This window comes from Zerene cesonia, chromosome 14 (assembly GCF_012273895.1).
Source record: "Zerene cesonia ecotype Mississippi chromosome 14, Zerene_cesonia_1.1, whole genome shotgun sequence".
NCBI lineage: Eukaryota > Metazoa > Arthropoda > Insecta > Lepidoptera > Pieridae > Zerene > Zerene cesonia.
Genome location: NC_052115.1, coordinates 6,872,058 through 6,883,929, shown reverse-complemented (window position 1 = coordinate 6,883,929; position 11,872 = coordinate 6,872,058). Strand labels below are relative to the sequence as shown.

At 31.9% G+C, this 11,872-nt stretch overlaps 2 protein-coding genes across 3 annotated transcripts; both read left to right on the top strand.

The window, feature by feature from the left end:
* The first annotated feature begins 357 nt into the window (after positions 1 to 357).
* Positions 358 to 9,020, top strand: LOC119831676. Of its 2 annotated transcripts, none has more exons than XM_038355126.1 (7): positions 358 to 1,650; positions 2,374 to 2,765; positions 3,510 to 3,665; positions 4,283 to 4,414; positions 5,016 to 5,553; positions 5,892 to 6,067; positions 6,417 to 9,020. In XM_038355126.1, the coding sequence occupies exons 1-7, from the start codon at positions 667 to 669 to the stop codon at positions 6,805 to 6,807; spliced, it is 2,769 nt and encodes a 922-aa protein (XP_038211054.1). In that variant the 5' UTR covers positions 358 to 666; the 3' UTR covers positions 6,808 to 9,020. The 2 variants fall into 2 exon arrangements, with proteins under 2 accessions (XP_038211054.1, XP_038211053.1); XM_038355125.1 differs by having other exon boundaries at positions 359 to 1,650; positions 5,001 to 5,553.
* Positions 9,021 to 9,539: 519 nt separating this feature from the next.
* LOC119832022 (calcium and integrin-binding family member 2-like) lies at positions 9,540 to 11,492 on the top strand. The gene is made up of 5 exons (XM_038355607.1): positions 9,540 to 9,631; positions 9,835 to 9,937; positions 10,176 to 10,323; positions 10,817 to 10,941; positions 11,382 to 11,492. Exons 1-5 carry the CDS (start codon positions 9,540 to 9,542, stop codon positions 11,490 to 11,492), a joined length of 579 nt encoding a protein of 192 aa, XP_038211535.1.
* Positions 11,493 to 11,872: the final 380 nt, after the last annotated feature.

The window sequence follows — 11,872 nt, the reverse complement described above, 5'->3', positions numbered from 1 at the left end:
GATCACTTCTAACACTTCTAACATTTTATTAGATATGAAGCCATAATCAACAAAATTATTGGTTTCAGTTTCGTCTATTAGTAAATTAAATATATGGAAAAGCGAGCTGGTGCAACAACGAAGCTTATAGATGAATAAGTATAAGTCATTCATCAATCATATTTTACATAGTCATGATTAACAAATGCTGATCATTATTATTTATTACCTCGAAATGGCAAATACTAATCTAAGCATGTAGCTAATTAACATCTTAGTTTTCATTGCAAATAACTTGGAAAAATTTAACATCCCATCAAACAGACGGAAGAATTAAAATATGAATGACCAAATTTATTAGGTAATCTACCTATTCTAAATAAGGTGGCAGCACTTTTATATCTTTAAGCCTCGTATCCGGCGCGATAAGGTTCAACAAATTGAAAAAGGTAGCCATCATATGAAGAAAAAAAAAATAAAGATGTCGCCGCTCGGCGAACAGTTAGGCGCCATGCACATATAGCGAATAGCATATTTCTGTATATATAAAAATATACAATAGCATTTAAGACTTTCCAACAACTTATGTGTATTTTTATTGAATAATGGTTCAAAGTTAAGAAATGTTATTAATGCCTTGTTATTTTATCAACAATTGGATGTCTATATGACAATGTAGCAGTGGTGATGGAATCCTTTGAAGACTCAAATTGTCCTTCGATGAGTGATAGTTTTTCTCTTTACGAACGTTATATGAGAAGTTTTAATGTTAGAGAACATTTTGATGATAGGCATAGTGAGCAATCTGTATCTTCGAGTAGCCGAGATTATGACAGTTCTAACAGTGGTGGGAACATTGACCTTTCTGTTGCAGTCCCAGCGAATTTAGATAAACATGGGGTGCAATTAATTGAACCAGTTAGTGATTCGCTAAATCCAATATATGAGAATGTTGAAAAAGATGTTAATAGCGATTCCTTGATAGAGAAATCGTCAAGTGTTTACTTGATAACATCGTCTGTGGGTTCGTCGTCAGAACAATGTATGACTGACAAGTCTGACCTCTGCGAGGTTCGAGTTTTTTCCGAAGAATCCAAATCCGGGGGCGAAAAACCCGTTTTCATAACATCAATGATGGAAAACAGTAATAACGCCGTCGACAGCGTGCCCATGTTTCGGGACGTGGTTCATGAAAATGTGTTCAAACTTCCAATTAGCGAGCTTTCGTTTAATGGCACGATAAAGCATGTGCAGAAATTAAAGCCAATCGTGGATCCCTTGACAGCATTGAGCACAGCAAATGTTTTAAACGTCGACGATAATTCAGAATCGAAAGTAGATAGTGAAATTCAGACGAGCGAGAAAAACATACAAGCATTCCATGTAGATGAAAGGAGTGCCAGTGATTCAAGAAATGACAAGACTGAGAGTAGTGGGGACTCTCAGTACCAGGATAAAATTGATAAGGATTCAACGGAGACAATGGAGAGTTCAAAGTGGAATTTAGAGCAGAGTTACTCCTCATTAGAAGCCTCATTTGACAGTGGTGTGCGTTCACCAGATATGTTTTCAGACGGTGATGATACAGAAAATGATCCGGAACCTGAACCCATTTGGACGTTTTTAAAAGATGTTGAGATATGTGAAAAGAAAAAAGTTAGGAGGATTCAGGTTTGTATATGTAGGAATAATATTTGCTTTTAGCCTTGTTTTTATATCCTGGATATATTTGCATATAAAAATGCATTTTAAGGTTAAAAATACAGGTTATGTTTTGTGTATTATAATTAAAAGTTAACCTAATTAACAAAGTGAACAACACTTAAACTAGGTTAGATTTTGACATCATTGGCAATATTATCTAACACCTCTTATCATTATTGAATTCCATTTATATGTAAATATTTAACTAAGGAATGCACATCTAATATCTTATTATTTTAACAATTTCAATTCCATTAATTATAGTCAATGACTATCACATTATTTGAATGGTAAAAAAAATTAAGTGTGAGCATTTTTAACTGTAGCTGTAAAGCTTTATCTGTGTTTTGACCCAATTTAAATGTACTGATTTAATTCAAATATTGTACACTGAACAAGGATCAGTGACAATGCTATAAATTAATAAGAATATCTTCATTAAGATCACTGGTAGAAAATAATTTCCTTATAGAATGTGTAAGAATAAATAAGAGAAATTGGTCACCTATTTCCATACTCATACATGTAATAATATTTATTCACTTATATATAAAACTAGCTTTCAGCTCCTGATTTCACCCGCATAGTCAAAGGATAGGACTCACCATGTGATACAATTACATTAAGGATTATGTTTTACTTTTTTATATTGTTATTGTTATATTTCATAGATTTATTCTCTTTTTGTAGGAAACTCTTCAAGGAATACTACCCCCACCCTCAGTGACAACACTAAAGACTGATGTTACTCAAATGCTCAAGAAATATTACTGCTTTCTCCCTGCATTCAATGGAGAACAGACACTAAATATAGAAGAAAACTCTATGACACCAACAAAAAAGGTTTCATTCATCCAAATACCAGATATATGCCAGTCTATCCAAGAAACTGCAGACAATGTTTCAAATCCAAATTTAGAGCTTGAGAAAATAAGTAGCAATTCTAGTAGAACTACTACTAAGTGTGAGGATGGTAACTCAAGCATGAACGATAAAAGTATTGAATTGAAAATGGGCTCTGAAGCAGAGGCGAAGGAAAATGCATGGCCAGACATATTGAAGTGCAGATATCATGATGTGTAGTGAGTATTGTATTCTATTAAATTGCTAAAAGATTTTTTTTTTTATATTTTGCTAGTTGAAGCATATGGAATCAGTTGTTTCATTAGTACTAGTTATTATAGTATTGTTGTTAGGCATCACATAAAACAAACTACATCTATACACATGTGTCTTAATAAATTTTGTGCTAAAACAAAGCTATAAGTGTGATATGTGATATGAATATGTGTAGAGAGTGCTGTTATGTGACTGCAGTCAGGAAATATTTGGTTTTTAAAACCACAACACTGATTTTCATTGTGGTAAATGTTCTTTCCTGTAACTTGCTATTTATCAAGTAAATGCTGGCGTAAGGGCGAATATTCCAATGAACATTTTTTGCCAGTTTTGTGCGATTTTATATGATTTTATTATCCTATATAATACCTGCATATTTGTCTTGAAAGATTACTATACCGAGACTGATTTCGCTTTGTAAAGCTATCAATAAAAATTATAATTTTATGCTGTAGTGCACCAGACCAAGAATTAAACTTGTTTCAGCGGTCAAATTGTTTGTGGTAAAAGCCCCTACCGCGTGTTAATCTTCATTACTCTTGCAAAAATACAAAACCATGTGAATCGAATACACACACTTAAATAAAAGATGTAAAAGAAAATTATAATAATTAACTTAACAAATAAATCACGTTTGTAATCTGTTAAAAAAAAAAAACATTTAAAGTTCATTGTTCATACTATAGCTGTTTTGAATTAATTTCCAGTTACAACCTAACAAGTTACACAGAAAAGTATGAGATGTTGATGCAGAGATATGCCGAGAGATTTGTCGGTGCCGAAACAGATACCAGTGTTAATATATACTCTGGTGGTTTACAATCGCCGAGTAGCGCTAGTAAACGGAAAGCTCTTAGACTGAAGTATGTAATTTGTTGAATTTTGAAGAAATAACTTGTTTATAGCACAGCTTACTGTGACACATGCATTCTGATGACATTCATGACATAAATAGTTTTTCTATGGGAACATTGCGCATTTGTGGGAAGTGAAAGTTTATGTCATTATTAATTTGATTAGTAAATAATATTTTTAAACTAATTGGTGTTTAGCTTCCGATTCAAGTCCATTGTGCCAATTTTTTGTAAAACACATTATTTATGAGATGTGAAATTTTTTGACTCATTAAAATATTTTTTTTCTGAGGAATATCTTACAAACAATATCCTGTTCAAAATATTAGTGTCGTTAAAGAAATGTAGTAAGTTATGTCATGTAACATTTCCTTTTGTTAATTTACTTATTTTTTCTTTACTTTATTAGTAAGTTATGTCATGTAACATTTCCTTTTGTTAATTTACTTATTTTTTATTTACTTTCGTGATCATTTTGGTTGTATTTAAATTGAGTTCATTGAATCAAAGCAATGCTATGTGCTATTTTTAGTGAAACGCTATTCAAAATAAGATTGTATAAGCATTTGTTTAGCTATTTATACATAATTTCCGCAAAAAAATAAAATTGAAAATAATTTTTTCAGAATGGCACAAGCGAAATCTCCCGGGCGTCGGCTGTCCCATTTGGCGCGTAGAAGGCAAGCCTTTTGCAGTGCAGCTACCATAGGCGAAAAGGCCCAGTCTTCAACTAGCAAAATGGTCCTTATTGATAAGAAGTAAGGATTATTATTGTGTTTTTTTTTTAATCTAGTAAACAGTGAATAATTATCTGTTGTCTATAATGCTAATGCTATAGATTTTCTAAAACTTGCAACTCTTGCAATGTTTGATAACTTCGAGGCTATATTTACATTTTTTATTTTACTAGCTTTTGCCCGAGGCTTCGCACGCGTTAAATTCGCAGTAGTTCAATATATGTTATAGGTATTATTATACATATAAACCTTCCTCTTTAATCACTATCTATAAAAAAAACCCATCGAAATCCGTTATGCATACATAGGGACTAATAGGATAAAAATAATAATAGGGGTAATTTTAAAGATTTATAAGATATGCATACATAGGGACAGAGAAAGCGACTTTATACGCTAAGGCTAAATACAATTTTATATTATCTGATCATAAAATAAACCTATTATTAAGTCTGTTCAATTTCACACTTACTAAATAAGAGCCCAATATTGAGTTAACTACATAATTAACTTTGCATATTTATTTCGTCATTTTACTATTTCACATATATAATGCTTCTATACCATCTGATGCTTATAACACATATTGACTAATTCAATTTTCAAGTTACTTCCCGCACAGAAAGCTGATCAACTCGGCCGAACGAAAGAGTCCTAGAACGAAACGTACTCCAGGCAAAAAGACACCATCACGAAAAACACCAGGCAAAAAAACACCAGCGAAAACACCAAAAACTGGCGGATCCAGTAAGAAAAAAGCGATGCGGAGACTCGTAATGGACGATAACCTATCAAAAACCCAACCGAATAGAGAAACTTTGAAGCGAGCATTATTCATAAGTCCTGAAAATAGAAAGGCAATGCCCAGTGCGTCTAGTATGTCCGTGCCGAATCAAGCGATTAAATCTAGACGGGCTTTGTTCGGGTCTCCGGTGCGAATGGCTGAAACTAAAAGTATGGACGGGACGCAGAGTGATCATTTCTTGAAGCGTAAGAGAGATCCGTTTGATGACGACGTTGAGGGTAATAGGAGTAAGATAGCGAAGAGTTTATCGTTCGGAGGCGATATTGGCAGTGCTAAGGCTGTGGCGTTTAATAGACGAGCCTCGGAAATGCTATCCACCAGGAATAGTGCTGAGTTAAATGAAACACACAAGAAGGTATGTCTGATTAAAAAAATATGTTATGTATTTAAAAGTTGTATTTTTGTGGCTTTTCATGAGAGAAAAAAAAGAGAGTTACTTCAATAAAAAATATATACAGACATATCAAATTTCCACCAATCAATATTTAAAAAAATGCAAGCACAAGAAATTACCACATCTCTACAATCTTTATTAAATCAGATTACTATTAATAATATTTAGACGGAAAAAAATACAAGATTCATATTAAATCGAATTTTCTATTTTATTTTATATTTTATAATATATAATAAGGCTCTTGAAGTTTCCCTTTACTTAGGTTGTTTGTATAACTATCAAATATTATTTTATAGAAACTGCTATGGGCAGTATCAGAAGCCCTACGACTCCACGGTTGGCGGATGTCGTCCCCTGGATTTAAAGAGAAGGCATCGTCGCTGGCCAGGCTAACTAGAAAACTGTTGACATTACCGCCTCATGCTGCTAAATTAGCTGCTCCCAAACTGTCCACATCAGATACTCTTTTCAAGTAAGTTGAAAAAGATTTTTATCTAGATAATTTCTTGAAGTTTTTAACCTGCTGCCTTATCCAGACTGAAATTTATGTACTAAAATTCTGAGGATCCATTACTATCATTTTTTTTATATACAAATAGAAATGATCCATATACTAAATGTAATGTATTGTTGTGCAGAGACAAATAAAGTTATATTTAATTTTTTATTTATAACATTCATTAGCTGTTTAAATTACTACTTTATAAAGTATGGACACTTTAAATATTGGTAATTTAAATTTACAGCTTTGTTTTTAACATGATTAGAAATTTTGCATTACACAAATGTACAAATTTATGATTTCTAAACATTTCTTGTAGGTTGGCACGGCAGTACGTATTCGCCATAATCCAAGGCAGAACAGTAGAAGAGTGTTTCCAAGATGAACAAATTAAACTAGCGAATGAGACAAATAAAATATCCGGATACATATCAGCTACAGCCTATCAACAATTGAAGTCCAAACCGCATACATTAACCTCCCAAATAAAAGAGAACTGCACGGACAAAAATGTAGTACAAGAACCGAAGAGCGCTTCAAAGAATATACTACAAGATAAATTGGTTAATATAGACTCTAATTCAAGTGGGACAAGTATGTTTGACAAGGTGCAGTTTAGATCGAACTCCATGCCGTCTTTTGAGGAAGCGGCCAAAATGAGGGCGAGACGGCAGATTAGCTTTGACAATGTGGAGTTTCCTAAACGATGAGTGATTCTCGATTGACTGATGGTATTTATTTTTGTGTGCGGATTGTTTGTGAATAGCTTGGTGCAGTGTATTGTGTTCTCGACATGTGTCTGGACGATAAAATTTTATTTAAATAATATTTGGACAATTAAATCCAGTTATGCGGTCTTTAAACTTTTGTGTTTAAATATAAGCTAATTGAATATAATAATCCATATCTTGAAATTATAGCTTTATACTAAAATCCATTCACAAATTTTTTAAGTGCAAATTTTAGATATCTTGAGTGTGATATCTTTTAGTTTTTACTGTTTGGTCATCATCCTGTGAGTTAATTGTTTATATTTTTTCGTAACTAACTTTCCGCTCGCGGCTTTGCCCGGATAGTTGAAAAAATTTAAAAAAGATCCAAGTTTTTCTCCCGCTATGTCTTTACTCGGGTCTTAAAACTATTTCTGTTAAAAATTTCATCCAAATAGTTTCAGCCGTTCTAGAATTATGGAGAGTGTAACTAATTACAATATAAATACACTTAAAATGAAAACTTGTCATCATTCTACTATGTTATGAATGAAATAATAATTAAAAAAACATTGTGTCAAGGGAAAAATCCAATTATAGTCTAATTTTTGCAAACGTTTTTTCCACAATGCGGCAAGGAGAAGATTAGGATAAAATAAAACCTGAAAAAAGGTATTTTAAAATGGACATGACTACTGAAAAGTTGAATAATCGCTAATACAGATGTCTACAATTTGAAATGAACTTATTAATACCTAATTGAATGACTGTTATTGCTAAAAAACTATCATATATATGTTTAGCTTGTTTATTAATATTAGTGAAAAAAACCTACCACATAGACTACATTATCGTTTTCTTGATTGACTTATGTGATGTTTTTAGTATTTTCGAACTTTATGCTGGTCGCACATTCGCAACGGATATGTTTTACATACTATAGCGCCAATTCAGTGTTTGCAAGAATGTGTGTGTGTGATCCGGGATAAACAAATGCAATATATTATATTTTTTTTCTTTTTGCTTGCAGTTCTGACATGCGCTTCTGACATGTGTTTAGTTTGAATAGATTCTGTATATAACATTACAGTGTTTTTTATAAGAATTTACGGATATATTTAAATATGACCTGAATGTAATATTATCTTAAATAACCAAACGAATACAGATACACTAGTAATTTTCCATACTTAACATTTCTCTCTACGTACCTCAGAAGGAACTGATACACTTGAAGGGGTATTCATTTGACTTCAAAAAAGGGAGGCAATTGGGTGAAACGAACCTGATGTTTCTTTTTTTATTTGAAAGCTGGTGCCTTCCGTGTGGTTTCATTTAAATTTAGCTAGTTCTGACAGTTTGATGATGTTAATTTTTTTTTATGTTCTAATAATTTATCAAAGTCATCATTTTATATTTCCTTAATTTAGTATTTATATTTATTGTTATAGCATAATCAGCAATTGCCTGTTTAATGACTTCCTAAGCGTTTAAGTCATCCAATTAATTTTTAATGCTGTCGCAGGCCGAATTTGCTTATGTCACTATTAGGTTTAGTCAGTGATCAGATTTGGATCAGTTTACATTCGCCTATTGGTTAAGATTTAATTAAAAGCTTAATATATTTTAGTATAAAATTTATTGTTTAGGACTTCTTGACAGTAGGGGCATTAAAATTCTAGTGACCTTATAATATTTTTACCTTAAGTTTGAGAAAGAACATTAAATTGTGTTTTATGGAACACTTATCGATGCAATGCTACAAAGCAAATATAAAAGGAAAAAACTAATATTTCTATTTATTGTCCAGTGTCATTTTTCTTCTCATTTTTATCACAAAATTTGTTTTATATAAATAATATGATATCACTTGAATTTTTTCAGATATCCATCTACTGTAAATACTTTTACGTGTGTAATGCTTATTTGACTAAGTACTGAGTTGTGAAATAGAGGGGTATAGAAAATATCACTGTGTTGCCGTCTCTCTTTAAAGAAGTAAATTTTGTAGTACTCAAAATAATTTCCTAATGTAAATAATTAAGATGATAACCAAGCCAGCGAGTAATTTCATTATGATTCTTTGCTTTAAAATTTAGCCTTATAGGTGCACGGTCGATGTTTTTCTATCCCGCTCTACTTGCGTATCTATGAACGTTGTACTGAGACCGATCTCAGATGTATTGAAGAATGTAATAAATTATTTTGAAAGATTTCGTGTTTTATTTTGCACTTTATATTACGGGTTGTCGAAAATTTAATAAATCAGAAATGTTTTTTTTAGATTGAAACTCTAACTTCGGTCCGAAAGTCTAGCTTTATGGTATTTCTTATAAATTAATAAAATTCGGAGCTGACGAGGAATTGACGCTAAACATGGGTTCAGGGGCCGTGATGACTGCTTGCAATCGGACCAACCACCAGCACAGTTATCCGCTACGACATAAAAAATGGGTTTTAACTTTTAATTGCAACATACATATTAGCTTTTCCCCGTGGCTTCGCACTCGTTAAATTCGCTGTAGTTCAATGGTATTCATAATACATATAAACCACTATACACCTATCACTTGCATTATTATTTCGTATTTTATATAAATGGTATTTATATACTGTTCCATATAATTTTTATCGCTAATGTATATTGTATTGTGTGTTATCTTATAAATAATCGAAAGATAAGATAAAATAAGTAATTATTTCTGAATGAATATTGACCAGCAAACATAACAATGGGCTCTTCCCAAGTTAAACATTTACTGACCGAAGACGTATTGGAAGATTATACGTCTTTAACATATTTGAATAAAGGAGAAATATACCAGTAAGTAATAAATATTATTTTGGATGCTAAAAATTAATTCTACCAATAGCTATCAATTTTATTAGCGCTTATGTATACTTATATAGCTGACTCTGGCAAAAGAATGGAACCTAATCAACCTGATAAGTTGGGGTTAGGGTTTTGAAATGTTCTAAGAAAAATAATTCCCTATTGTTCTTTGATATACCTATTATGTTTTCTAGCTTATTGAAGAAATTTCATTCCATTGATCCTGAAAAAGTAAACAACAACTTCTCGCATAGATTCACCAAGCACGAGATCGTAAATAAATTTGAAGTATTGAAAGTAAGTCCCTACTTAGCTCAATATCTACGGCTATGGATAAAGAAAGAAAGACGTAAATTTAATTAATGCATACAATTTATTGTTTGTTTCTTTTTTTTTTCTTTCTTTCACGTTGCAATGGAGTGATTTTCCGATATGATTTTTGTATTTGGAGATAATTAAGAGGCTAGAGAGCGACATTTAAGCTGTTTCTGTGTTATTAAACTTAGTATAGGTATCAATTCAAACTATTTTCCAGAACAATCCCTTCCAAGATCGAATTTTCCGTGTGTTTTCATCCCAAAATGATGGATGTTTCTCTTTCGAGGATTTACTGGATCTGTGCTCCGCGATGAGTTCCGAGTGCCCTTGCGACGTCAAAGCGGCTTGGGCATTTAGAATATATGGTACATTCATGAACATATTAATATAGTATACTAGTATAGTATTATGTGGTATAGTGATAAGTTAAAGCCTATTACGGACATACTTAAAAGGCAGCCCACGTCATGAAATATACGGTGGTTGTAGAGTATGAGGCGAGGCGTTCGGCAAGCCACACAAGCTTTTAAGCTTCATAGAGGAGCTAGAACTGTATCTACGCTTTCCTATTTGCATAAACATTGTAGTCTGTATCCCGCAGGAATATCGGGATGAAAAGTTGCCTATATGTTATTCCAGTTGTCCAGCTATCTACGTACCAAATTTCATAGCAACCATTAGTTCCATTTCATTAGTTGTAGTTCAATAGTTCGTGAAAGAGCAACAAACACACACACATCCTTACAAACTTTCGCATTTATAATATTAATATGATTAGTAGGATAGTAGAAAGTAGGATAGGATAGTAGTAACACAGATCTATAATTATTCTTATATTTATAGCATACTTTTTTACAGACATCGATGAGGACAATCAAATCACAGCAAAAGATATAAGCCACATTCTGGACAGATTGACTTGGGACCCCCACAACCGGAACCATTGTTTTGATAATCAGTCCAAGTTGAAAATTGCAAACATCGTAAGTACATTTATATTTTAATAAACTTAATTAATACTGCGCGCATTATTTAAACTTGATTCACTGAAGCTGATTTAAGACTGCAGAATTTTTTAATCTAGACTATTATTTATCATTTTCACTGCTAAATTACATTCAGAATCCAGATGCGATCAGCCGGTTTATCGTGAATAAGTAATGTTTTATTTTAGGCCACTTAAGTGATTATCCATGTAAAAGGGAAAAATTAACCGGTTTTTAAAAAAAAAATTAAACAGAAAACATTAACCGGTGACAGAACCCAGAACCTTTTATCTTCATCTAAGAGTTTTGCTGTGCCAAGACCTAACAACTAAGTGAAAAACAATAATAACGATATGCAAAAATTTGTCTTGGTGATTTCTCTGAATTTAATCATTTAACAATATTGTAAGCTTTATCTTTATCCTATTTGTTTCCAGATATTGGAAGAAATAAAACTGGATCACTCTGGCGGAATCGGTTTTTCAGAGTTTCAATTTATTATATCAAGAATACCGGAATTCATGTCATCATTTTATTTTCGCTTGTAGACGTCGCTACACTATCTTTATTTCCCAGAAATACGAAAATACCTAATTAAATATCTTAATTTTAATTCACTGTAATATGAAATTATAACACAAATAAGATAATAAGATAAATCAACTATAACGACCACATAGTATGCAAATGTTATAATATTGCTATTTGCTAAATATCGTACAAATAAATAACTGAAAAGTTAACTAATTTATTTATTAAAGCTGTCTTTAATTCCAAACTTTTTAAACCAGTTAAAACACCAAAATTGAGAATTGTTCTTCCGATGTGCTGTTTCTCTATGATATTTTCGAATGATTAATAGATAAAAGTTGCGATCTGTTGTCTATGCTATTTTTAATCTTTCTTTGTACACATATTATAATTTATA

Bases quoted from the DNA above. Each gene is read 5' to 3' on its own strand.
- LOC119831676 (XM_038355125.1), top strand. From the start codon at position 667: ATGGAATCCTTTGAAGACTCAAATTGTCCTTCGATGAGTGATAGTTTT. The intron at 2,766-3,509 runs GTGAGTATTGTA...ATTAATTTCCAG, and splicing joins TGCAGATATCATGATGTGTA to TTACAACCTAACAAGTTACA. The intron at 5,554-5,891 runs GTATGTCTGATT...ATTATTTTATAG, and splicing joins TAAATGAAACACACAAGAAG to AAACTGCTATGGGCAGTATC.
- LOC119832022 (XM_038355607.1), top strand. From the start codon at position 9,540: ATGGGCTCTTCCCAAGTTAAACATTTACTGACCGAAGACGTATTGGAA. The intron at 9,938-10,175 runs GTAAGTCCCTAC...ACTATTTTCCAG, and splicing joins ATAAATTTGAAGTATTGAAA to AACAATCCCTTCCAAGATCG. The intron at 10,324-10,816 runs GTACATTCATGA...ACTTTTTTACAG, and splicing joins TTGGGCATTTAGAATATATG to ACATCGATGAGGACAATCAA.